The 27,788-nt window shown below is 38.1% G+C and overlaps 1 protein-coding gene across 1 annotated transcript in view; it reads left to right on the top strand.

The window, feature by feature from the left end:
• The window catches only part of CCDC148 (coiled-coil domain containing 148), a 278,930-nt gene that overhangs the window by 184,815 nt on the left and 66,327 nt on the right, over positions 1-27,788 (top strand). The window contains exon 12 of the mRNA XM_047772670.1: positions 3,601-3,741. Within this exon, the coding sequence (XP_047628626.1) occupies positions 3,601-3,741 (141 nt within the window). The remainder of the gene's footprint in view (positions 1-3,600; positions 3,742-27,788) is intronic.

Genomic DNA, 27,788 nt, shown 5'->3' with positions numbered 1-27,788 from the left:
GCTTGAGCCTATAGTGCTAATATTGATTCCTCTGCCCACCTGCCAGGTTTCTTGTTCTTGGGCATCTTGAAAATATCATAATCGGTTGTCATTCTCTCCACATGGGAGTCATTTACATCCTTTGGCTGCCTCTGTAGGGATCTGCTGGATACAGAATTTTTTCAATGGCACCCCTTTTCCCAGCAGATTCTCTACTGGGTTAACTGTGTATTCCAAAAATCCCCATTTACCTTACTGCCTGGGTACTGATTGCTGCAGAGCCTGTTTCTCCTTGTCAGGATCTTACAAATCCAGCTACTTAAGAGGATATAATGCTAGCTTTGATAACCTTCTCCTCTTCACTTTTCACCTTCTTTTGGATATGAGTTCAATTATAGATGATGCTGTGAGTTATCAATTTCAGGCAAACTTACAATGGTCCCTGAACATTTTCATGATTCCGTATGAAGTGGAAGCAACTTAGTTTCTAAAGGCTGATGCTGACTTGCTCGAGTTTTTTGTTCTGGCATTTCATATTTGTTTCCTAATTTATAATGTGTCCCATTTGAAAAACTGCCATAATCTTATTCTGGAGAATAGGAGAAATATCGTTTATACTTGTAAGTGAGAAGAGGGTAAATTGGGTAAATTGTGTTATTGGTCTGGTTATTTTCTTGCTAAACTTAACTTTGGAAACAGAAGTCTTGTCCAGTTATAAGTATTTGCTTATAGTTGGCTTCTTTAAATCATATGATATCACATGTGCAATGTTCATTCAATGATAATTCCAATAAATTACTCTCAAATCAAAAGGTGAGAAGAGTAGTTCCAAAACACAAACTTCCATTGACATTTATGGAATAGTCTCAGTACTCAGAAAGGCTGAATGTATACTGTTTTCTTTGCATTGGTTCACCACATCTCAAGTCTCACCTGAGAACCTTGAGATTACAGTACTTTATTTTACAAATCTCTTTGGACATACATTATTTTTATGAGTTTTTTTTTATTTTAATGTGGAAAAATTTATATATACAAAATTCTATCATCACTCAACAATTATCAAGTCATTAGTCAATTTTTTTTTTTATCTATACCTGACCTACCCTCCCATGTCCCTTGGAGAGTGGTTCGCAAATCCCCAAATACCATATCATTTCATCCACGTTTCAGTATATATGTCTAAAATTAAAAATTAAAAAAAACCACACATAACCATACTATGATCACACCTAAAAACTTTAACAATATTTCCATAGTAGCATCAGCTAACTAATCAATATTGAAATATCTAATTGTTTCATAATTTTTTCACATTTAGTTTATTCAAATTAGAAATCAAATATTATCCACATATTGCATTTGGTTGCTATGTTTCTTAAATGCCTTTTAGCTCATATTTCTCCTTCCTTCTCTTTCCCTTATAATTTGTTAAATCCTTGAAAGTTTTTCAAATTTCAGTTTTTCTGATTAATCTGTTTCTCCATTGACTGAATTCTCTGAAAACTGATAGGTAGTTCTAGAGATTTGATCATTTTCATTTTTATTTTTTGGCAATAATGGTTCGTGGGAATGTTGTTTCGCTGCTTATTTCTCAGTGATGTTAGGATTATCCAGCATTTTCACCTGTTGCCAGCTCGATCCACCTGCTATAACATTTTTCATCAGCTGTTAAAATGCAGTTTTTAGTAGCAATTGAAGATCGTGAACAATGACCCATTAGGTGTTGCAAAATAGTATATTCTGATGCAGTTATTTCTTTTTTATTTATTATGTTCCATTAAAAGTGTTATTTTGGTAAATTGAATAGGTATTAATTGAGCACCTATGATGTGCTATGGACTCTGCTCTAAATGGAAATAGAAATATTATGGTCAAAATAATTAGAGAATAGTTATGACACAGTAAGTGAAATATGAAGGGGGCAGAAAGAGAGATGAGTGTGGGTTGGAGAACATGTCATGGAAGATGCTGGTCCTGTGCTGGGCCAAGAAGCATTTTATAAAATAGAGGGAAACTGAAGGCATTTCAGGTGGGAGAATAGTTTGGATCATGCCAGGAGGCTAGAAGAAAAATGTTGTTATAAGGGAAGGCACAGAAGAAACCTACCTAGAGATTATACATTAGCTAGGTTAAAGTGGGGTGTTGGCTAGAAGTGAGAAAGCCAAATATATTCTTAGAAAAAAACTTTGAATAATGGAAATACAAAGGAGCTTGGAGTTCTCTTGTTGCATAGCGGGTTAAGGATCTGGTGTTGTTACTGGAGCCACTTAGGTCACTACTGTGTTGAAGGTTCGATCCCTAGCCCAGGAATTTTCACATGCCATGGGCATGGCCAAAAAAACACAAAAGGGGCTTAACTATTTAGTCATTTTAGTTCATCTTATTTTTAGGATATTTTCTTTACTCAATTTTCATTTTATGTATTACTATAATGAGCCCTGCTTGTACCAAATATACAAAACAATGAGGTATTAAATGGAGAATGCTAGTTTCTCCCTTTGCAAAAAAAAAATTTTCTGCATACCTCTCCATCCCTTTCCTCTCTGCTTTGTTAGCTACATGTATACCTGAAACATGTGTTTACTTTTATCTTGTTAGTTTCATTGGTTTACTCCTTACAAATACATGCTTGTTGTAAAAATGTCACTTGGCACAGACAGGCTTAAATAATACATTTTTTTTAATTCCATGAAATGATACTATTCAAAGATAACCAATATTTATATTTTGGTAAACCTCATTTCAAATCTCTTTCTAGGTTTAGATACATAGATGATATTTGATATTAATGAGATCATGCTATAAATTTGGTTTTACAGCTGCTTTTTTGTATCTAATAATATGTTGTGGACATTTTCTATGTCGATGGGTATAGAAATATAAATCCTTTTTCAATGGCAGTCATTGTATGAAGGCAATGTAGTTAAGTCATCTCTTACTGCCAGACATTTAGACTCTTTGCAATTTTTCTGTTTAAGTAGCCCTGCAGTGTACATTTCTGTAAGCATATTTTTGTGCACTTGTCCAGTTGATGGTTTCTTTTGAATATTTAATAACTTCCCAAAAGTGGTGTTATGGGTCAAAGACTATGCATATTTTATATTGTGACACATATTTACATATTGCCCAGTTGTCCTCTAAAAGCACTGTATCAATTATACTTCTACCAATAATACCTATCGGTACCTAGAAAGTTCTTTCACAGTTCTTAAATTTTTTTTAATCTTCATTTAGCTCATTTTCTTCACTTATAAAATCAGGATGAAATATACCAATGATTCTTAGATATTTTAGGATCTTAGGACCATTTGAAAAATTTTGAAAACTGCTAACCAGAAACTGGAGCTGTTGTTCCAGAAAAACACACCGTGCAAACACACCAAAACTTTTACACACTATAATTCAGAGATCCTTTTGAAGTCAATTCACAGACTCTTAAGGATTTCACTTCATGAATCCAAGTGAAGAATCTCTGAATGAGATGATTTTGAAATTGCTTTATTTTAATGTGTACTTGAAAAATTTTGATATCTGCTTGATACAGAACCTACTCTTATTGTAATCTGTGAAATCATTTGAGTGTGTATAGCTATCGAAATGAATTTCTATTTATTGCAGGTTCTTCAATGGCGGGCCCACCAGGAAGAGGTAGCAAGATTGGAAATGGAAATTTCTGCCAGAAGAAGAGAAAAGGAGGAGGAGAAAGAGAAACTATGGAAGAAGAAAGAATTGTTACAAAGAGAAGATAAGAAAAAAAAAGTAAAAAAAAAACCTCTTTGCTATGAATATGTGAATGAAACTTTAGTTGCCTAATTGAGCTTTGATTGATCTTGGTATTTGGCATGGAATTCTCACAGGCAGTTCTCAGAAAGATTCCTAAGGTTCTAGTGGAGTCTAGCTTCCATTTATTTGAGCTTCCAAGATTTATAGACATGGGTGAGAACCCAATTTATTGACCTTTGCAAGCAGAGTACTTGTTATTAGAAGAGATGCTGTGTGTAAAGAAAAATGAGTATTGTGAGTATTGTTACATCCTGTACTAAGAAGGGACATGGCAAAACCAGTGGTTCCGGGATAGCATCTTGGTTGATGGCAGTATAGCAAATGACTGCCACAAGATGTCCTTATTGGGAAAATACATTGTACGGGGATCAGTGCAATTCATGGAATACCAAAAAGCTTTTTAAATAATTTGCTGGAGTTCCTGCTGTGATTCAATGAGTTAAGAATCCAACTGCAGCAATTCAGGTCACTGGAGAGGCATGGGTTCAAGGATCCACATTGCCGCAGTTGCAGTATAGATCACAGCTGTGACTCATATTCAATCCCCGCCCAGGAACTTCCATATGCCATTAAAAAAAAAAAAAAAGAATCTACTTTTTTATTTGCTAGATTTTTTGGTTTTTCATACTGACATAAATTCATCATTCTACTTTTGAATGAACATTTATTTCCCAGTCTTCAAAATATTAATCAAGACATTTATTAACAGCTTTAAAAAGATTACTGACTACCTGTGGAAGATAAAATATATTTCACAAGGCATTTTAAAATTACATATGGGGTATTTATTTAGATATTTTGTTTGTCCACATCACAAAAATGATAGAATTTACAGCAAAAATAACTGGGAGTTTGGGGTTAGTAGATGGAAACTATTGCATTTGGAATGGACAAGCAGTGAGATCCTGCAGTATAGCACAGGAACTGTATCTAATCACTTGTGATGGAACATAATGGAGGATAATATGAGAAAAAGAATGTATGTATATCTACAACAGGATCACTTTTCTGTACAGCAGAAATTGGCAAACATTGTAAACCAGCTATAATAAAAATTTTTTAAATTTTATGACTTCTGTGGAAATAATTTGCAAAGGCAATTTATGATCAACTTCATAACATAATGAAATGAACTTCCATTAACCTATACATCTGTATTCACTTGATCTGCATGATGTAAAATGTTTTCTTTTGGAGCTGCTTATAGTGCTAAGAATGACTGATTAATTCATAGTCCTTGATAAATAGATTTTTGCTTTTGTGAACACAATTGATACTTCAAGCCGTATGACCAACCAGGTTTATGAAGCTCTTGTCTAGAAGTTTTTCCTTCAAAATTAAACATGGAGGGGAAAAAAGCACTATGTTTTTTTTTAGCTAACATTCAGTTTTTCTGCATTTTATTATACTTCAGTTGCCTTTGTTCTTATTTATTTAGTGCTCTTACATCAGCAAATAGGTGTACAGTCAGCATGTGTGAAAAACAACATATGTAGAAATTATATGACTTTTGACAAAGTAAGCTGCAGAGAAGAGTAATTTACAGTTTAAGTAAGTAAGTTGGGTGGTTTCATCAAGTCCCCATCAAGAGAGAAACTCATAAATATCAATCATGTTTCAAATAATGCATGTGAACTCTGCACATCTCTTTAAGAAAACTTACCAATTATTTACTGCTATGAAAGCACAATATTGGAAAAACATATCCGTAGAGAATTGTCATCTACACTGATCTCTTTCATAGCACTTTCTCTCTACAAATTAGTATGACCTTGAAAAGTAATGTATTCCTAAATATTGTTTTCATGTAGTGTCATTTTAAGTTCCATTTAAAGAGATTTAGATACAGTTCCGCTTTCTGGGAATTTACAGAGACAGTGCTAGAATACACAAATTAATAACCCAAGTATTGAGAATTGAAGTAAGTGCATTTAATTGTTTTTCAAATGATTTTTATTTTTTCCATTATAGCTGGTTTACAGTGTTCTGTCAGTTTTCTATAGTACAGCAAAGAGACCTAGTCACACATACATATATACATTCTTTTTCTCACATTATCCTCCATCATGCCCCATCATAAGTGAGTACATATAGTTCCTTATGCTATGTAGCAGGATCTCATTGCTTATCCATTCCTTAACTATTCCTAAGGCAATAGTTTGCATCTATTAATCCCAGATTTCCAATCCATCCCACTCCCTCCTCTTCCTCCTGGGCAACCACAAGTCTGATCTCCAGGTCCATGAGTTTCTTTTCTGTGGGAAGATTCATTTGTGCCATATATTAGATTCCAGATATAAATGATATCATATGGTATTTGTCCTTCTCTTTCTAATTGACTTAACTTAGCATGAGAGTCTCTAGTTCCGACCATGTTGCTGCAAATGTCATTGTTTTGTTCTTCTTTATGGCTGAATAGTATTCCATTGTGTATATATACCACATCTTAATCTATTCATCTGTCGATGGACATTTTAGTTGTTTCCATGTCTTGGCTATTGTGAATAGTGCTTCAGTGAACATGCGGGTACATGTGTCTTTTTCAAAGAAAGTTTTGTTGGATATGTGCCCAAGAGTGGGATTGCTGGGTCATATGGTAGTTCTATATTTAGTTTTTTGAGGTACCTCTATACTGTTTTCCATGGTGGTTGTACCAGTTTACATTCCCACCAACAGTGTAGGAGGGTTCCCTTTTCTCCACACCTGCTCAAGCATTTGTTATTTGTGGACTTATTAATGATGGCCATTCTGACTGGTGTGAGGTGGTACCTCATGGTAGTTTTGATTTGCATTTCTCTAATAATCAGTGACAGTGAGCATTTTTTCATGTGCTTGCTAGCCATCCGTATATCTTCCTTGGAGAAATGTCTGTTCAGGTCTTTTGCCCATTTTTCCATTGGGTTGTTGGCTTTTTTTGCTGTTGAGTTGTATAAGGTGCTTGTATATTTTAGAGATTAAGCCCTTGTCAGTTGCGTGATTTGAAACTATTTTCTTCCATTCTGTAAGTTGTCTTTTTTTTTTATGGTTTCCTTTGTTATGCAAAAGCTTGTCAGTTTGATTAGGTCCCATTGGTTCATTTTTGCTTTTATTTCTGTTGCTTTGGGAGACTGACCTGAGAAAACATTTGTAAGATTGATGTCGGAGAATGTTTTGCCAGTGTTCTCTTCTAGGAGTTTGATGGTGTCTTGTTTTGCATTTAAGTCTTTAAGCCATTTTGAGTTTATTTTTGTGCATGGTGTAAGGGTGTGTTCTAGTTTTATTGATTAACATGTGGCTGTCTAGTTTTCCCAGCACCACTTGCTGAAAAGACTATTTGAGTTGAGGAATTGACATGATAATACAGGAAACGGTAGAGAGATATTGCTAGCTGTTTTCTCTGCAGTCTATAAGACTTCTGGTAATGAGAGAAAGGCATTTTGGAAGATGGGAGAAAGACCTTCAGGAGCTTGCAGATAATTATTGACATTTGGCCTGACACCAAAACAACAACCACCACAACAAAACATGCAGTAATGGAAGGTATACTTAAGCTCTAAGCCAAATTTATGGTCAATCTCTTGCAATTATATAGGACCAAGGCATGTATTTTATTTATTTTATTTTAAAAATTATTTCTTAAAGCTAGAAAAGATTTAAGTACAGAGATTAATGTGGTAAATATATTAGTACTCATCACCTAGCATTGAAACTTAACATTTTTCATTCAGTTTCAGATTTGTTTTATTTTGTAAAGTTGAAATCTTCTTTTGAAGACTTCCTCAGTACCATTTCCCTTCTTACCACCCCAAAGGCAATCTCAATCATGAATTTTATAGCTATCTTTCAGGCTATCTATTGCTTTTAGCATATTTTAATATGTATTTTATTTCTTACTTTTTAAAAGAATATTACCACACTGTCATGCAGAATATACTACTTTTTAAAAATTTATTGTATTGAAGTATAGTTTATTTAAAATGTGTTAATTTCTGCTATACAGCAGAGTGATTCAGAATATATATATATTCTCTTTCATTTGGTTTATCACAGGATAATGAATATTGTTTCCTGTGCTATACAGTAAGACCTTGTTGTTTACCCATTCTATATAGAATATTTTGCATCTGCTAATCCCAAACTCCAAATCATCCCTCCCCCTCACCTCCTCCTTGGCAACCACAAGTCTCTTCTCCATGTCCATGAGTTTGTTCCTTTTCTCTGGATAGGTTCATTTGTACAATATATTAAATTCCTGGTGTAAGTGATATCATATGGTATTTGTCTTTCTCTTTCTGACTTATTTCACTTAGTAGGAGAGCCTCTAGTTCCATCCATGTTGCTTCAAATGGCATTATTTTGTTCTTTTTTATGGCTCATTAGTATTGCATTGTGTATAGTTCTTGATGGCCATTCTGACTAGTGTGATATGGTACTTCATTGTAGTTTTGCTTTACTTTTCTCTAAAAATTAACAATATTGAGCATCTTTTCATGGTCTATTGACAGTCTGTATGTGGAGAAATGTCTGTTTAAGTCCTCTGACCATTTTTCGATTGGGCTGTTTGTTTTTTTGTTGTTGTTGTTATTCAGTTTTATGAGCTCTTTGTATGTTTTGGAAATTAGTCCCCTGTTAGTTGCATCATTTGCAAATATTTTCTTCCAATCCATAGGTAGTCTTTTCATTTTGTTTATGGTTTCCTTTGATGTACAAAAGCTTGTTAGTCTGTTTAGGTCCCATTTGTTTATTTTTGCTTTAATTTATATTGCTTGGGAAACTGACCTAAGAAAACATCAGTATGATTTATGTAAAAGAATATTTTGCCCATGTTCTCTGCTAGGAGTTTTTTGTCACAAATTATGTTTAAGTCTTTAAGCCATTTTGAGTTTATTTTTATGTATGATGTGAAGATGTGTTTTAACTTCATTGATTTACTTGTGGTGCCCAACTTTCCCAACACCACCTGTATAGCAAATACTTCTTTGTTTGACCTTACATTTTGAGATATAGCCATGTTAATACACAGAGATCTAGTTTACTCCTTATAAAGGCTATGTAGTATTCCATTGTGGAGCTAGACTAACATTTATACCTTCTTTTAGTGGGTTGACATTTAAGTTTCTTAGGTTTTGTTCTTGAAACTGCTGTAGCAGTCACCTTATACAGATTGACTGGAGCAGATATGCACAGCTTTCTATAGGGTATATCTGGCATGGAAATCACTATGTTGTAGGATTTGTGTGTTTTCAACTGTATAAGATTTTTTTTTACTTTATAAGATATTTAAACAATTCTTTTTTACTTCTGCCTATCTGATAAAAGTGTGTTAAACTGGATTCTCCTGGTGACTTGTGAGATTGAAAATCTCATGTTTATTGGGCAATTTTATTCCTTTCTGAATTGCTTATTCATGCTTCTTATCCATTTGTATATTTTTTCTTTAATCTGTAGGTGTTCTTTACAAATTGTGAATACTGTTTATTTTTATCAATTATATGAGTTGCATATGTTTGCTTTCATTGGTCACCTGCCTTTAAATTTGCCTTATTGTCTGTAGTTTCATGGAAATTTAAAATGATCAAGTTATCAGTTATTAAACCTTTTAGTTGTGAATTTTTCTTTCCTTTATGAACTGTAACCTAGTAGTGAGAACATCTTAATGGAGAGCTTTTATGTTAGTCTCTGACAAGGACTCTATGCATTTTACTGGCCCAGGACCCATTCGTATATTAACTTTGAGACTTGGGAGCTATGCTCCGAGCTTGGAGCAGGTGCCCAGTTAGCATTTATGCATAGCATCTGGATTCTGCACTTGACTGTTTTTCTCCTCTAGTCCCAAGCAGAATAATAGCCCCCTTGTCACTCTCCCGGGGAATGATTGTGATGTATCTGGTTCCCACTATGTGTGTAGACAAGTTCTATATGACTTCTTGCTCTTCATAGATAGCTTGGTTCTTGATCTCATGGGCATGGATCCCACAGCTGATATTAAAGACCTGGCCACCAGCTCCTGAGGCCTATTTCAGGTCCATTTCTCCTCAAGGGTCACTTGGCTTTGTCTCCCTCTCACTGCTCTGACCTTGAGTTCCAACTTTATTTTCAGTTCTAGGTAGGGGTGTGTGTGTGTGTGTGTGTGTGTGTGCATGCGTGCATGCATGCGTGTGTGTGTGTGTGTGTGTGTAGTTATGTTATAGTTTGGCCAAAATTTCTGTGTTTAAAGTTGGAAAGATATTTATAGGGAGTTCTTGTTGTGGCTCAGCAGGTTAAGAACCCGACTAGTATCCCTGAAGATGTGGGTTCAACCCCTGGCCTCGCTCAGTGGTGCAAGCTATGGTGTAGGTCGCAGATGTGGCTCAGATCTGGTGTTGCTGTGGCCTGCAGTTGCAGCTCCGATTCAACCCCTAGCCCAGGAGTTTCTATTTGCTGCAGGTGTGGCCATAAAAAAAGGTTTCTATATCAGTCTCAGACATATTTACGTATTTTCTACAGTTCTGACTATTTTTTATATATATACTAACCATAGATCCTTGTCATTTTGACTATTTTATTTGTTGGGAACAAATTTTAGTTCTTCATTGTTTAATAGAAGCTTAGTGGAAAATTCCCTGTAGGCAATGTTCCCCCCCTCCCCGACCTGAGACTGAGACTGGTTGCTTTATTCACTGGCATTTTTTTCCTCCCTATCTACTCTTTTGCTTGTGTGATTGTCTCTTCTCCTAAGAGAGCAGGAACAAAGGTAGAAAAACTGTGCTGTGTGTAAAACCTCACCTTAGGATTTCTAAACGAGAGGTCATCTCTATCCTAATTCTGCTCAGTAATTTTAAGAAATAATACCATCGTTTTGGTGGAGTAACATTTTAATTTCTATCTAACATCAAAGCTTATCCTGGTAGGTACCCAGCTCCTTGCAGCTGTACATTTAAGTTATTAGATCACGTTTTTTCTTTTGTGCTTTAAAACTCTAGCTGAATACAATATTCACAGTTTTCATAGTTTTATCTCAAGACTCATGGAAAGTTTTGATTCATAAGCTGTTAGGTGATAATTGCAATATTTCAGAAGCAGCTCTACATTTTTGAAATTGTCATGATAAAATCAAGAGATGCTGCCTTTCCATAAACTATACCTACGAGCTATTGTAAGAAACAAAATTACTGTGCTAGATGAACCTCAAAATGCCTGATATGGAATATTGGTCCCAGAACCACCATTTCGCTGGATGTGGCTCTTTGGATGGCTTGAATAACAACAACAAAAAAATTGCTTTGCACCACAGCATTTTAGGAGGTTTCGTTGCATGATGCCTGGTGTTCTGTGGGATCCAAGGCAAGGGTAGTTTAAGCCTCGCTCCCAAAATGGAGATTTTAAGCAAGGCTCACACGGCATGGAGACACATCCCTTCTTTGGCTATTGTGAATAGGGCTGTTATGAACATGGACGTACATGACTGTTTTTGAATTATAGTCTTGTCCAGATACATGCCCAGGAGTGGGATTGCCAGATCATATGATAGTTCTATATTTAGTTTTCTGAGGAACTTCCATACTATTTTCCATAACAAGTGTACCACTTTACACTGGGAATTTTTAAAAATCATTCTTCTATGTCCACCTTTTTTTCTACTCTTGGTTCTTTGGATCAGTATATTGCTAGATTAAGAAACATTGGAGAGGAGTCCCAATGTCACAACTCCTCTCCATTTTTCACCAACTCTGAATCTAGCATTGAAACCACCCATATTGCATGACTTAAGGAATGGGGAATGTTATCAGAAAAGCCAGAATGACTACACTGGCCATCGGACCTACAGCCTTACTGCAGAGATGTTTCTAGGGAAGCAATCATTTTGTGATCTCTTAGCCTCAAGTGACATCGCACCGGTAAACACCAGTAGACCCAAGGCTTCAGTAAAATGTTGGCACTTGGGTGCTTACCCTTGTGTACAGGTGACCTGGCAAATATGCATCTGCGCATAACCAGGGAAGAGGGGAAAGAGTCTAAAACAAAAGAAGGTAGGCTATCAGAATCAGAATGCAGGCTTGAGGGCTGGAACAGCACTGCTTCTCAGGAGATTCCAGAAGCTCTGTGCTTAGGAAGCAATCCAGTGTATTTTCCCAAATCAGATCAAAGCCATTCTGTCAATATGGGAATTTGTGGGGTCTTATGAGCGATATTAATCATGAGATTACAAAATCTCTTCTCCAATGTTTTCTTTTCCTTTTCTTTTTTTGGCCACACCTGCAGCATGTGAATGTTCCTGGGCCAGGGATTGAACCCATGTCATGGCAGCTACCTGAGGTTCTGCAATGACAACAGCAATCCTTAACCCACTATGCCACAAGGCAATGCCTTTTCTCCAATGTTTCTTTTTGCCTTTTCTTTTTAGGGGTGCCTCTGCAGCATATGGAAGTTTCCAGGCTAGGGGCTGAATCAGAGCTGCAGCTGCCGGCCTATGCCATAGCTACAGCAATGCAGGATCCAAGCCACGTCTGCAGCCTATACCACAACTCGTGGCAGTGCTGGATCCTTTTACCCACTGAGCAAGGCCAGGGATCAAACCCACATCCTCACTGATACTAGTCAGATTTGTTTCCACTGTGCCACAATGGGAACTCCTCTCCAATGTTTCTTAATCTAGCAATATACTGATCTAAAGAACCAAGAGTAGAAAAAAAGGTGGACATAGAAGAATGATTTTTAAAAATTCCCAGTGTAAATTGGTATAACCACTATGGAAAATAGTATGAAGGTTTCTCAGAAAACTAAACATAGAACTATCATACAACCCAGCAATCTAACTCCTGAGCATATATCTGGACAAGAGACTATAACTCAAAAGTATTCCTACACCCCTATGTTCATAACAGCCCTATTCACAATAGCCAAGACAGGGAAACAACCTAAATATCCATTGACAGATGAACAGATTAAGATGTGGTACATATGTGCAATGGACTACTACTCAGCCATAAAAAAGAATGAAATAATGCCATTTACAGCAACATGGATGCAACTAGTGATTATCATACTAAGTGAAGTAAGGTTAGAAAGAAAAAGACAAATAGGAGGTTAATGGATGCCCCCAAATTCTATTGGCAGGAAGCAGGCTGATAAAATCACTCAGGCACCTGGCATTCCTAATACCACCACCATGTAATCCAGCTACCCATACAGGTTCAGGAAGTACTCTGCTCACTCCCCACTGCTCACACATAGGAGACTTGTGTCCACTCTTAGTAAGACATATTTACAGAAAGATTTTGTACAATCCCAAAGGGGTCACTACAGGTCCAGATAGGCTTATTATGATTCATTCATTTATCCACTTACTCAATAAGTATGTACCAAGTTCCTTCAGTGTGATGCATATTACACCCAGTCAATTATAAGAGGTCACTTCACTCAAACAGAAATTACCCTTTTTCTGGTATCATTTTAAAGGGATATGTTGGCCTGCTGTGCTACAAATAATAGTATACAATTCTCAGTTAGGTTCATAAAAGCTCTTTAATAATACAAAAGGGTTTCTTTTAGCTTCAAATTTTAAAAGTAGTACAAAAGTATTAATAGACAAACACTAAAAATACAAAATGGAGGGGAGTATACATGGAATTTGCAATTAGTTAAGCCTGACTACATATAGTAAATTTAAATATAAATGCACATATATGCAGAACATACAAATGTGTGTCTTTATGTATGTGTATGTTTGACTTCCCTGCTTCTCTCAGTGCTGTTGATGAAGGTCTAAGCTTGGGGAGCTTAGGATGGTGCCTCTGCCCTCATCTATGTCTAGACCTTCTCTTATTTCCTGGTCCTGTATCATCCAGCCATACTTTGGGCATCTAGCCTCACACTGGCCCATGCTAGTCTTGAGTGCTTCCTACTGTGAATGCTCCTATGCTAATAAAAATTATTTATTTTGTCACCGTTGGTCCAAGTTCAGACCTTGGAGTATAAACGTTTTGCCCTGACTGACTCCAATAGGGTTCATCAGCTCTTGCTTAATTTTTTTCTTTTTGTTTAGGCCTTTAATTGCTGTTGTATGCATCTGGGCACCATAGGAACCTATGGGTATGGAACTGCCCTCAGCAGTTTCCTTTAAATGGCTATGACTGATTGCCTTTTATTTCCAGTGAATGTTCAGCTGTTGCAGAGGAAGGGGGACATAGATCTTGGGGATTTAGGTAGTGGCAAAAGGACCTTTAAAATCAGATCCCTGTCTGGAAAATATCTCCTCGAAGAGAGGCCCCTTAGAGATGGCACCTCCTGGTCCAGCTCCTCCACTGTTTCTCCAGGGCCTTTTCCCCTCATGCTGTTCCTTCTCAAACTTGAGTAAAGTGGTGTGTGTGTGTGAGAGAGAGAGGGAGAGAGAAAGGAGGGGAGAAGAGAGAGATTGATTGATCTAACTGGATTCCACTTGGACTAAAATGAGAAGATATAAATATTATCGGTTTATATAATATATCACTGGGGACTAACTGAATTGTGAACACAAACAAAAACACTCAGTCATGCAGTGACATTCAGATAACCTCAAAATGGTTTATAGCACTTTTTGCATAAACCATTTGGACCCTAAAAGCATGTCTTTGAACCTCTCTGAATGCCAGTTTTACCTCTGCTCTAATATCCACCCACCCAGACATCTCACTACAAACATTTCTCAAAGGGACTACCTGCCACTAGAGCTGAAGTAGCCCCGTCTAGCTGAGAACCAATCTGTTTAACCATTTCCCAGCCTCGGTTGTGTGGTTCTCTCAGTTACGAATGCCTGGAGATACGATCTTGCAGTCAAAGTGTGAGCAGGTGTTTTTCTTTTAACTATCTGTCTTCTTTTTGGGAATCTGATGAAATAACCCAAACAAGGGAACTATAAAACCTAGTAGGTAAATTAACTATCAGGATATTACAGTGACCAAAAGAATATAGTATGTGTTTTATGTAGAAGTGACTCCAAAATAAGCTGAGGGCTCAGACTTTATCTTCTGAATATTTAATATTAGTCCTCTGAGTAGCATTGTATGAGTAAAAGAGTGAATGTGGGATGGGAGAAGAGAAAATAAATCAAGGATCACATAATTCTAAAATATTCATATGCTTCCTTATTTTGTAATTAAAATTTAGAAATGCACATTAACATAGCCTATTAACTGATTTTGACCGTCTAATATGAGTTTAAACATAGAGTCAGCTCTCAGTGTTTGAGCCAATAGGTGACAGAAAGCTAGGATGGTAATCCAAGAAGATCACTTTTCTAGTTTTCACTGTCTTTTAAAAGTAAACATTTCAATTAGAACCTCTTTTTAAAAAGTGGGATAACTGGAGTTCCTGTTATGGCTCAGCAGTAACAAACCCAACTAGTATCCACGAGGACGAGGGTTTGATTCCTGGACTCAATCAGTGGGTTAAGAATCTGGCGTTGCTGTGGCTGTGGTGCAGGCCGGCAGCTATAGCCCTGATTCGACCCCAGCCTGGAAACTTCCATATGCCATAGGTGTGGCCCTAAAAAGACCAAAAAAACAAAAAAAAAAAGTGGAAAAACTGATCATGGAATCATCCTACTCTTTGTCAGGACATAGTGTTAAGAAAAAGTCAGATGGAGAAGAAACAACACCCTAGATGATCAAGAGCCAGATGTATTTGTTTTTCTGTAAAAGATTCCCAGTAGACAGTTTTGAGTCTTAAAAATTAACTCCAGGTGTCAGTTTTTGGCTAGATTTTCTGGCTAGGTTTTGATTATTCATGATGATTTGACTTGATTATCAGACACCTATACAATGCTTGCTGTGTGCAATGCACTATCTTGTGTTCATTTAATCTTCTTAATAACCCTAAGGGGTGGGTACTAACATGATCCTCATTTTATAAATGAAGAAGCAGAGACACATGGAGGGGAGTTAATTTCCCCAAAGTCACATAGCCATTAGGAGGTGCAGTTAGGATCTGAACCCAGGAGGTCTAACGCCATCGTTCACGATTTTAAACTCTGTGCTGTGCTTCCTCATCACTATGATTGCGGTTTGCTGTTAATTTTCTAACGAATTCATTTTGAGAAACCTTGCTTTCAAACTATATGCTTTAGGGTCATTTTCATGGCTTTGGTCCTGTCTTAGTTTACTCAGAACTGTTAAATAGATAGGTAATTGATAATTTAAAGTCTCTTTAGTAGTCTGCTTACTAGGAGTATTTCTTTTATATTCTATGGGTGCATACAATCTGTCTTCTTATTTTTAATATTCTCTCAGGATTTCTCTCTTTGAGTTAATGAAACACTCTGGCTAAACACTATAAGAAACCAGATCATTATAGTTTGAGAACAGTTTGAGCACAATTGAAGTGTCAAGTATAAGACGTGTTATTAACAGGTTAAAAAAAACAGCTTCATTGCTTCCTCAGTGTTATTCTTTTGTTAAGATGACTGAAGAAAATATTAATGATTTTGATGTATTTTTTAACCTATTGACATATTATTTCACAAGAAGATAATTTCCACTGGCTTCCAATATCACATGTAGCAACCTGTTAGAATCCATCCCCATTTTCCACCTTCCCTCCTTTTATGATGAATTACGTATCTGTACTCCTGTCTATGGCCAGCCCCATCATTTATGAACAGAATCCTATTCCCTCTGTTCTATTCAAGGTCATCCTAAGCCCTCTCCCATTCTCATTCCTCCTTTTCTTCTAGGTCTTTCCTATTAACCTACAAATATACCATTATGACTTACGTTTAGAAACTACTCCCCCTTGATCTCACACTCCCTCCCCTAAGAAAACAGCACCATCCTGTAGCCTATACACCCTGTTTCTATCTCTTTCTGCCTGTTGTTTCTTGAGTCATTTTGTTCCTTGACTCCAACAAAGCCTTGCTTGTCAAGGTCATCAGGGAATCTCCATGTTGCTAATTCCAGGGGTCAGTTCTCTGTCCTCACCTTACTTGAACTATTAAGATAGAAGCGATTATTCCCTCCTCTTTGGAAAACTTGATATTTGGCTTCTAAGAAGCCGTTCTCTCTTTGTTCTTTAATCTCAATAAACTTGAATGGATCCCTCTCATCATTCTAAGTCTTGGAATTCCGTGGGGCCTCAGTGTTCTGAGTATATGTACTTTCTTGGGGATCTCAACCACTTCCAAATACTTCATACGCCATGTATGTGCTGGCTCAAATGACCAATTAACATCTCTGGTCTGGACCTCTCTCTTGAACTCCAAAGTCATACATCTCACTGCCTCAGATCTAATATGCCCCAAATATATTTTTGTTTTTCCCTCCAAACCTACTCTTTTCCCCATATTCCTTTTCTCAACAAATGGAAACCTCTTCTCCCAGGGCTGGGGCCAAAAGCCTTCATATTTGGACTCTTACTTTTCCCTTCTTACCCTATCCCACACCCTTACCTATTGCCATGAGTAGAAGCCTCTACCTTTTAGATCAGAACTATTTCTTCCCCTTCTAATTAATTTATCTGCTTTCTCCCTTTCCATCTCCTTTTCCCTCCTCTTCCATCTGTTTTTCACACAACAGGCAAAGTGATGCTTTTAAAAGTCACTCAGATTATGTCACTCCCTGCATTGTGCTCAATATCTCTTGGATCTCATCTCCTGCCACTTGCCCCTCCTGATCCTGCTCTAGCCATCACCGCCTGCTTCTTCCTCCCCAGACGGCCTAGCCCATGTCCCCTTAGCCTTTTTGCACTGGCTGTTCCCTCTGCCTGGAAGTCCTCTCTGGGATGTCTACATAACTCATTCTCTCCCTCCATTCAGGACCCCACTCAGATGTCATCAAAGAGAATGTCTGTCCTTGATTATGAAACCTAAAATAGCATTCTCCTTCCCTATGACTTTGTCCATTTACCCTACTCAATTGTTTCTTAATGTTTAGCATTCCACTTACTATTTATATATTGACTATCTTCTTCGCTTGTGGAATGGAAGTCCCATAAAAGGGGGGATTTGTCCATTTTCTTCATTGTTTTATCTCTAGTGCCTGACATAGGAACATGATGAATATTGGTTGAATGAATGAATTTAATGAACAAGCAAAATACAACTGTACTTTGATGGTGAGATATAGACGAAAGCAGGCCAAACTGGGAAGCCCTAACAAGGAGGGTGACCTTGGGCAAGATATGTAGGCTCTGTGGGATTTTGCCTCCTCAATTGTAAAATGAGGTGTTTGAATGAAATGATTGCTGAAATCACCTCATCTCTAAGAAGTCATGATTGAATGACTCTGAGGTTTGATTGCTTATCACTTTTCACTCTCCCTGAACTTCAGGCTTTGAAATACAACATCCTCAGTATATATACTCCCTTCTTAATGAATAGTGAAAAGAGAGAAATTAAACAAGATTACAGACAAATTCATTTTAGCAATATCCACATATGACATGAACATTATATAATATTTCAGTGCCCATACTGAAAATAGACCTTACTCCTAAAGAAGACATCACAGTTATTTTTAAATCCACCTGGCATTTCAATTAAGAGGGAGATAACTAATGTGTTTACCCCAGAATACTTTCTTGGCTCATCATGTTCTAAGGACATAAGACTACATCATGGTAGAAAATAGCTATTGCTGATTCGAGCAGGCGGCTCTGCTATGGAAGAATGTTCACATAAGTGAACAAAGTAAATATCACCTAAAAGATTCCTATTATTTCTTTACACATAGAGATGTCACCTACTTCCAAACATTTCATAATAAATGCAGTAGTATTTTTGTGCTAGATACCCAGCCGTTGGGTCATATCTTCTCTCTATTCTGCTCTGTGCCTCAGGGGCTCCCTTGCCCCCTGGCTTCCACTTGGGTTCGGGGGAAGTGGGGCCCTAGAGATGAGGATGAGGGAGGAGAGTGAGGCTAAGAGAGCCGTAACCCCGACCCTGCTGAGTGGTGTTAACTAGCCATGTCCTCCACCAGAGGTCTCGGCTCTGTCAGGTGGCCTTCCCCTCATAGCCCTCTCTGCTGCAGCCCGATTACTACATGATCATGATCCCTTGTGATTGCCCTGCATTCCAACCTTATTTGTCATTGTCCCCTTCTTACATTCTTCTGGATTTATCCTAATTTTGAGTGTGCCATCTGTTTCCCATTAGGAATCATTAAAATAGAAAATTAGTAAGAGAATAAGAGACAAAAAAAACTGAGAGGATGGGAATCTAGTTATGTCAGCAAACCAAGACTAAAAAAGGGGTTCTGTAATTGAACTTGGGTAAAGTTAAAAGGAAGCGTTTCGTGCTTATTTGCTAATAATAGACAACTTCCAGTGCATTGGAGCTGGCAGGGGGTGGGAAGCAAACCACCCAGGGGAAAGCCTTTTCAGTAGTTGTGCTGGGTCTAAATCAATGCTCATATGATATTGCATTAACCTTTATAAAGCCTATGGCATAAAATTTAATTATACTTCTGGGTATAGAAAGAGAAAGAGATGCTGCATGCAAAGTGATAAAAAGTAAAGATGTTGGAGTTCCTGTTGTGGCGCAGTGGTTAACGAATCCGACTAGGAACCATGAGGTTGCGGGTTCGATCCCTGCCCTTGCTCAGTGGGTTAATGATCCGGCGTTGCCGTAAGCTGTGGTGTAGGTTGCAGACGCGGCTCGAATCCAGTGTTGCTGTGGCTCTGGCGTAGGCCGGTGGCTGCAGCTCCGATTCAACCCCTAGCCTGGGAACCTCCATATGCCGCGGGAGCGGCCCAAGAAATAGCAAAAAGCCAAAAAAAAAAAAGAAAAAGTAAAGATGTTATATACAGAGATATACAGTATTTTTGTCATCTGACTTGATATGGGAAAAGAGTTTGGAAACTTCCAGAATGAAAAGCAGTTGTGTCCCTTAGATATTCCTTCTAAATTTTAATTTTTCTTGGTTAGATTTTTTTTAAAAATCCTCTTGAAATTTTAAATCCTTTTATGTCCATTTTAGATAGTTTAGAAAATACAAATAAGCACACGAAATACAATAAAAATCACCCAAAATTCTAAATGACTAACAAAAGATTAGTAATGTCCTTATATTCTTTTTTCTATATATACAAGGATTTTAATTTAACTAGACTCATATTGCATATCTTATTTTTAGTCTGATTTCTCTCTTTATTTTTATATCTATCAATACATCTTGTATATTTTCCTCTCTTTTTCCTACCACATAATTTTTGGTGTTTGCATAGTATTTCATTATGTGAATAATTGCATTTAACCAATTTCTTATTTGGGGTGTTATTTTTTTCCAATTTTTTTTACCCTTTTAAGGTTGTAATGAATATACCTGTACATAAATCTTTGCATAAGTGTCTGCTTATTAACTCTTAAAATTTATTTCTTAATTATTAAGGGTTTTGCTAGTTGTCTTATTTATTCTTCAGAAAGGGTACAACAGTACCCAGGGGTAGAGAGGCTTGTTTATCAGATTGGGAAATGGTGGCAAAAGTGTTCAAGTTTATGACACTTATAACTAGCTGAAATGCAAATAGTCTGAATCGTGGCCTGAAAGGAGGGTCATTAAATTTAGATAACCAGGCAGGATAGTGGAGAAACTGACTTTCTATTTTAAAAACCGAAGAACTAACTTTGATTTCCTACCCACGTAGAGACGTTTTCCATCTTTGCATAAAGAACACCCTGCAAAGTAATTCTTTTGGAGCCAAATTTTTATTCAGAAGCTTCAGCACATCTTAGATTAAAGCCCACAGAGATCTCTATGCCATAAAGTGCAGAAGAGATAATATTGGCAGAAAGGTTTTGAGGGTGGAAGTGACCAAGTGTCCATCTATAGCACAGAAACGCTGTAATCTGGCTTCCATGGACAACTTGACATAGAGAAGTACCATCCATATCCCCGTGCTCTGTTGGGACTAAATGTACCTCCACACCTGACATGACTAAATGAAGTGGTCCAGTGATGTCTGTGGTCTGTCGCTATTGTCTATTTGGATGTGTTATTAATAGTTTTGGATTTATATGAGTTGATATAAGAAAAATATTGTGTGCAATGTTGCTTTTCCAAATTGTTTTTCACTGGAGTGGTTTAGCAAATATATATCTTGTATCTCTCATCTACAAGTTGTGATATACTCGATGCAAATAAATACTACAGTATAAGGCATGTTCCTTACCTTTCAGAAGTCCATGCAAATGTGTGAAAATTTATGGAGCAAAATATAGATGATTGTTAAATTGATTGCATAGAAAGAAGAGTCAGACTTCAATTGGTGGTGATTTTATGTGATATAGACTCATGTAAATTAAACAAGTAGGAATTTTTTTTTTTTTTGCTTTTTAGGGCCGCACTTGTGGCATGTTGAACTTTGTAGACTGGGGGTCGGATTGGAGCTGCAGCTTCCAGCCACAGCCACAGCAGGATGAGATCCACGCCGAGTCTGTGAGCTACACCACAGCTCACGGCAATGCCAGATCCTTAACCCACTGAGTGAGGCCAGGGATTGAACTCAAGTCCTCATGGAAACTAGTCAAATTCGTTATTGCTGAACCATGACAGGAACTCCAACAAGTAGGAAAAATTTAAAGTAAAAAAATATATATATATACTTTTTTAAAATTAAGAGGTCCTCATGTTTTTACATGTAGCAACAATACTTTTGTGGGGGAGGTTGCATATTCTAAGTCAAAAGTAAAAAAGATATAAAATGCAAGGAATTAGCTAAGTAAATTAGAATCTAGAAAATGGAGTAACAATTTCTTTATCTCAGTGGTTTATAAGGAAAGGAACTGGATGTTTTGTACTTCCTATTTGATATATTTTGTGTATCTGGTTAAGAATTATGACCTCCCCCTGAGTAAGTCACTAAAACCTATGGAATAATGACCTACGAGTAAAGTACAGAGGTCTGTTTGTTCAAAGATGCAACAACGCATAGGTTGCTTGAAATCAGAGACCAAACTGTCTTCCTACTATAATGCTTTAACCTTAACTTTCTGGTTTCTATGTGTAGACAAGAGATTCTTATTTCATACTGAATTATATATAATTCTTGGACTGAAGGAGTAAAAGAAATATAATTTAATGGTTATGGATATTAGTCTAAATTTTTAAAAATTAAACTCTCATGTACCATAATACCATAAACATCATGTTTATTAGTTTGGTTTTTTGTTTTTTGTTTTGTTTTGATTTTCATTTTTTTTTTCTTTTTAGGGCCACACCCGTGGCATATAGAAGTTCCCAGGCTAGTGGTTGAATCTGAGCTGTAGCTGCCAGCTTACACCACAGCCACAGCAACATGAGATCTGAGCTGCATCTGCAACCTACACCACAGTTCACAGCAATGCCAGATCCCTGACCCACTGAGTGAGGCCAGGAATCAAACCTCCGTCCTTATGGATACTAGCTGATATGTTTCTGCTGTGCCATGATAGGAACTCCCTATTAATGGAGTTTTTAATAGCAAACAAATTGTTTGAAAGATTACAAAAGTAAGGTGGGGCATAAAAATGATCCTCAGCCCTCTGAAAAGATAGCGTAGCATTACTTTGGCTCATAAATCCATAAAGAGAATAGTTTCTTCAGTTTGTTTATACTTTTGCTGGCTTAACTTTACCAAAATGAACAAAACATGGGGTTATGAAAGAGGACTGTCCAATATGAATCAGAGATAACAAGAGGAGGTAGAGGATAATGAGGACCCATTTTGGTTTTCAGAAAAGCAAGTTTCATCTAGAAACCTCATCTGGAAGTTAACATATAAGCTTTAAACTTTATTTATTTATTTTTTGGCTGCACCTACAGTGTAGGGAGGTTCCCGGGCCAGGGATCAAACCTGGAAACAGCAACCCAAGCCACTACAGATAATGCCAGATCCTTAACCCACTAAACCACAAGAGAACTCCAAGAGACAAGCTTTAAATTCAACTCATCATGTATAGGAACGTGCTGGTTCCCCTATCATTGGAATGTTATAAACATCCCTCAAAAAAATCTAAAAAGTAGTGTGTTTAAAATCTGTCTCATCGCATGTCCCAAAGGGCTAGTTAAATACACTGAATCTTAACTTTAGTTTGAAGCTTGGAAAGACAATATCTTATGGCACACACTCCCTGCTCTCATTGATTGATGGAAAGCGAATGGAACTGTCCTTAGGGGAGTGTTTAGTTCAGACTTAACCATCCTGCAAATAAAACTGCTGGCCTGATTCCCATCTACAACTTTGTTATTCTCAGACAAGCTACCAGAAAATGCTTCCACTCACCTAATGATGATCACTTAAGCCCTATTGTGTGTCGGACATGATACAACCTACTAGGGATTCGAAGAGGAATAATGCAGATCAATACAGAAGTGCTACACTGAGGATACATAAATAGTGCCTTAGAAGGTACACCTAACTATATCTGGAGAGAGGGAGAAGGGGAAGGCTGAGAAGGCAATGCTAAAACTGAGCCTTAAATATGGGACAGGTGGTATTTAGCAGGCAACAAAGGCTGGGCAGAGCATGCCTGCCAAGGAGTAAATGCCCAAATGTATTAGTAACAATCCAGTGACAGGCCCTCCTGAAAAAGAATTAAGGAATACAAGGCAGAACAATGAAGGGAGGGTAATAAACCTTAATTAAGGAGCTAATATTTTTCCCAAGAGAGTTTAGAGGAAGATTCAAGGAGACGGTATTGGTTTGGTCTTAATGGCAGAGTAAGATTGACAAGTGGAAGACGAAAATGAAGTCATGCTGGTTGGGAAAACTGCAAAAGGCAGATAAACATGAAAGCGCATGACCACCTGCTCTCTTCTGTTGACATTTGTACAGATCTCATCCAGTCCTCTGGCTTCAAATACCATTTTCAGTAGTTATCTCCTTAATTTAGACCTCCAGCCCTGAATTCTCTATCAAGCCACCCATCTGTACCTCCAGATGTTTATTTAGAATCTCTACTTAAATGTCTTACAGTCATGTCAATTGCTTAATATTTGATACAGAGTTCCTATCTTTTCCCAAACCTGTTATTCTTCCAATTTCCCATCTCAGTTATTGGTATCATCATCTATCCAGTTGCTCTAGCAAAAACCTAGGAATTACCCTTGATTCCTTTTTCCTTCCACCTCCATATTCTAATCTTTCAATGAGTGTCCCACTCCACTCAAAAGCACATCTCATTTCTGAATACTTAGTTTCCCAAATCAAAGTGCTCATTTTTGCCTTATTCTATTTGGTCTCCTTGTTTCTCCTTTGCTCCTCTACTATCCATTCTTCACTTAATAGCCCAAGCTCTTTTTTTTTTTTTTTTTTGATTTAGAGTTCCTTAGTGGTTTGTGGTTAAGAATCAGTGCTTTTACCTGTGGGGCCAGAGTTCAATCCCTGATCTGGGAACCGAGAACTCACATCAAGCCACTGCATGCTGCTACCAAAAAAAAAAAAAAAAAGTTTACGGAGTTCCCGCTGTGGTGTAATGGGATCAGTGGTGTCTCTGCAGCACCAAGGATACAGGTTCAGTCCCCAGCCTGGCACAGTGGTTTAAGGATCAGGCACTGCAGCTGTCACATAGCTCAAAACTGTGGCTCAGACCTGATCCCTGGCACAGGAACTCCATATGCCTCCGGGCTGCCAAAAAAAAAGAAAAGAAAAAATTTAAGTCGCATCCTATCACTCCTTGCTTTAAACCCTTCAATGACTTTTCCTTGTTTCTAGAACTAAATCCTGACCTAATCATCTAGCCCCCATCTAGCTTACCAAACTCATCTCCAGTCTTAACTCACATCACCTGCTCCAGGCTGCACTGGCTTCTTCCCAACTCTGAGCATGTTCAAGGCAAGGTCTGCCCCACTCAACAACATTGTACCTAAAGCTCGAACTTTCTGCATGGACCTCCCTCATCTTTTCCTGTGGTTGTCTCATTCTCATCTTTCAATTTTTAATCAAAATGTCATTTAAAAATATGCTTTCTAATAGTGCTACTCAAATTTTCCTAAATCATCACCATACTTATTTCCTTAGAATTTAACATGTGATATTCATTCATATACTGATTATCTCTCACTCCTAGAATCTCCCAGCTCCATGAGGCAAAGGCCTTATTTCTCATATTATTTCACCATATCCCAGGAATATAGCACAGTGTATGGCTTAAAGCCGATGCTCAATGACTACTTTTTAATTAAATGAATACCAAAGTCAGTAGTTCCTTAAGACTATAGATGAGAGTTGAAGAAATCAAATGCACAGAGACATTAGGTAAAATAAGGATTGAATTTGGTTTGATCATTGGGTAGTCACTGGTAAGAGTAGTGAACTAGAGTGGAGGCAGAGTAGGAATGCCATGGGTGAGACGTAATATAGGAGATGTGAAACGGGAGAACAGTAAATATTCTTGACTGAAAGAGAACAATAAAGAGTGTGGTGCTTCAGTCTTGGAGGTCCAAAGAGAATTCTTTAAAATTTTGCTAATGGATGAGATTTGTGTAGGAAAATGTGCATGTGAGGAGAAGGAAGCAGCAAAGGCTGATGGTACCAGGAAAAGAAGGGTAGATGATGGAGTATGGTTATGGAGAAGGAATTGGGGGATAGGACCTGGAGCCTACGTGAGGAATATGTCTTGGAGGAAGGAAAGACACCTTTTCCTCTGAGGTGCAGGACATCAAGGAAGCTATCTTTTAGGATCTGCATTTCTTCTGATAAAAGCAAATAAGTAGAGGCAGGCATGGAGCTTAACATAGTGAACAGGTTTTGGAATACCACCATGAGCAATTGAGAGGCACTGACTAGGAATTCAAGAAAGGAATGCTGATTGTCAATAAAGATTCAGCTGAAACCATCAGTTTGGTACCAGTGTCTGCATTTGGGTAATTCATTCACCCATCACTTTTATTAAGTATATTCTATGTTCTACACACATTAGTTGCTATCAGAAGTTGCCAAGATAAATAAATTACAGTTTCTATGATCTAGTGGGAGAGTGGGGTAATTAGCAAAGCCTCATGGTGAGGGCTATACTAGAAGAATAAAAGTATATGACTGGAACACAGAGGATGATGGGGAAGGGGTCATAGGTTCTGGTCATAAGATCAATGGCTATAATTGATACTTTCAGAATTGGAGCCATTCTCCATGATGGTAGAATCCTGGAGGAGGAGATGGCTCACTGGAATGGAGGAAATCATGGGGCTATGAGTTAGCAGTTTGGAGGGGCTTCAGACTACAGTTGCCTAGGACAGTGGAAGGAGTTGTTCTGGACAAGTGCTGTATGGCTGGGACTCACATATATGAATTCTCAATGAATATTGAGAGTGACCTGGAAGTCCATACATCCCAGTGCTCATGACAGGTAGAGGGTGATATAGCCACATGGAGTAAACAACAGGAGAAGAAGGCATTGAACAGGAGAAGGAGAGCATCATGGCCTCAAAATAGCCATTAACAAGGAGGAAAATGCCTGAACCATTCCCCAGCTTCCTGGCACATGGGGCATCAAAAGAAAAGCATCCTTCACTCTGAAGAATTTCAGTCCAAATGGTGAAGAGGGAGAAAGATAAAGAGAGAGAGAGAGGGAAAGGGAGGGAGAGGAAAGGAGAGGGAGGGAGAGAGAGGGAGAGAGCACGAGGTATTGACTGATTCTTGTGCCATGGCAATAGCTGAGGATGACAGAGTCAAAGATGGAGATAAGTGGTTCTTAGATGCCAAAAAGCCTCGGGTGTGACATAGTTTTAGGGCCTGTACAGGTGTCAGTGATTTGAGAATACCAGCAACCTGGGATTGGTCCACTTGTAGTCAAGGGATTGTCAGCAGACAGACCACTGACTTCTCTCCAAGGTCACTGCTGGGAGTAAGCAACATTATTGGTTTGTTGGAACCTAGAGAAAAATGTCCTTTAATCCAGTCTTTTCTTTTTCAAACTTTAAAGTATCTTTTTTCCCCTCTCATTATGAAAGAAATACATATTCATTGCAAAAAATCAGGTAGCACAGAAAAGCACAAAGAATAAAATAAAGATCACTTATAAACCCAGAGGCAGATAATATAATGGTGTTAACATCTCCTTACCTGGCATTAATAGAAAGCCCTGGCATTTATTAGTTAGGACTCTGAAATAGCAGTCAGTGTTTCCTTTTTCTCCCTTTCCTAGCCTTTTTTTTTTTTTGTCTTTTGTCTTTTTTGTTGTTGTTGCTATTTCTTGGGCCGCTCCTGCGGCATATGGAGGTTCCCAGGCTAGGGGTCGAATTGGAGCTGTAGCCACCGGCCTATGCCAGAGACACACAACGCGGGATCCGAGCCGCGTCTGCAACCTACACCACAGCTCACGGCAACGCCGGATCGTTAACCCACTGAGCAAGGGCAGGGACCGAACCCACCACCTCATGGTTCCTAGTCGGATTCGTTAACCACTGCGCCACGACGGGAACTCCCCTAGCCTCTCTTTCATCTTCCATCTTTGGTGCCACTCCCTTTCTAGCTTTATCTCTGCTTTCCCTAGATTCAGATCTCAGCCATCTCTGGAGGGGAATTACTTTACCTTGCACTCATCCAGTTAAGCACTGAATGGATGTCACTATTGTGACTTCTAGTATGGCAGGCCCTGCTGCAGAGTTGCTGTGGCCATGGCTGTGGTGCTTGGGCTGTCTGTTTTGGTTCTCCCAGGATTCAGAGACCCTGTTGCTGGGCAAGTCTGGAAAAAACTTAGCTTTTCATATTCCCTTCTCAAAAGAGAGAATGCAGAGTTCTTGATGTAGCTCAGCAGGTTAAGAACATGACATTGTGTCCATGAGGATGCGGGTTCAATCCCTAGCCTCAGTGGGTTAAGAATCTGAGGTTGCTATAGCTGTGACAAAGGTCAGTGACTACAGCTCTGATTCAACCCCTAGCCTGGGAACTTCCATGTGCCTCGGGTGTGGCCATAAAAAGAAAATTAAGGGAGTTCCCATTGTGGCTCAGTGGTAACGAACTAACTAGTATCCATGAGGATGCAGGTTTGATCCCTGGCCTCGCTCAGTGGATTAAAGGATCCAACTTTGCTGTGAGCTTTGGTGTAGGTCACAGATGTAGCTTAGATCTGGCATTGCTGTGGCTGTGGTATAGGCCAGCATCCACAACTCCAATTC

This window comes from Phacochoerus africanus, chromosome 3, assembly GCF_016906955.1.
Source record: "Phacochoerus africanus isolate WHEZ1 chromosome 3, ROS_Pafr_v1, whole genome shotgun sequence".
Lineage (NCBI taxonomy): Eukaryota > Metazoa > Chordata > Mammalia > Artiodactyla > Suidae > Phacochoerus > Phacochoerus africanus.
Note: the sequence above shows the minus strand (reverse complement) of the source record. Positions and strands in the feature narration are given on the sequence as shown.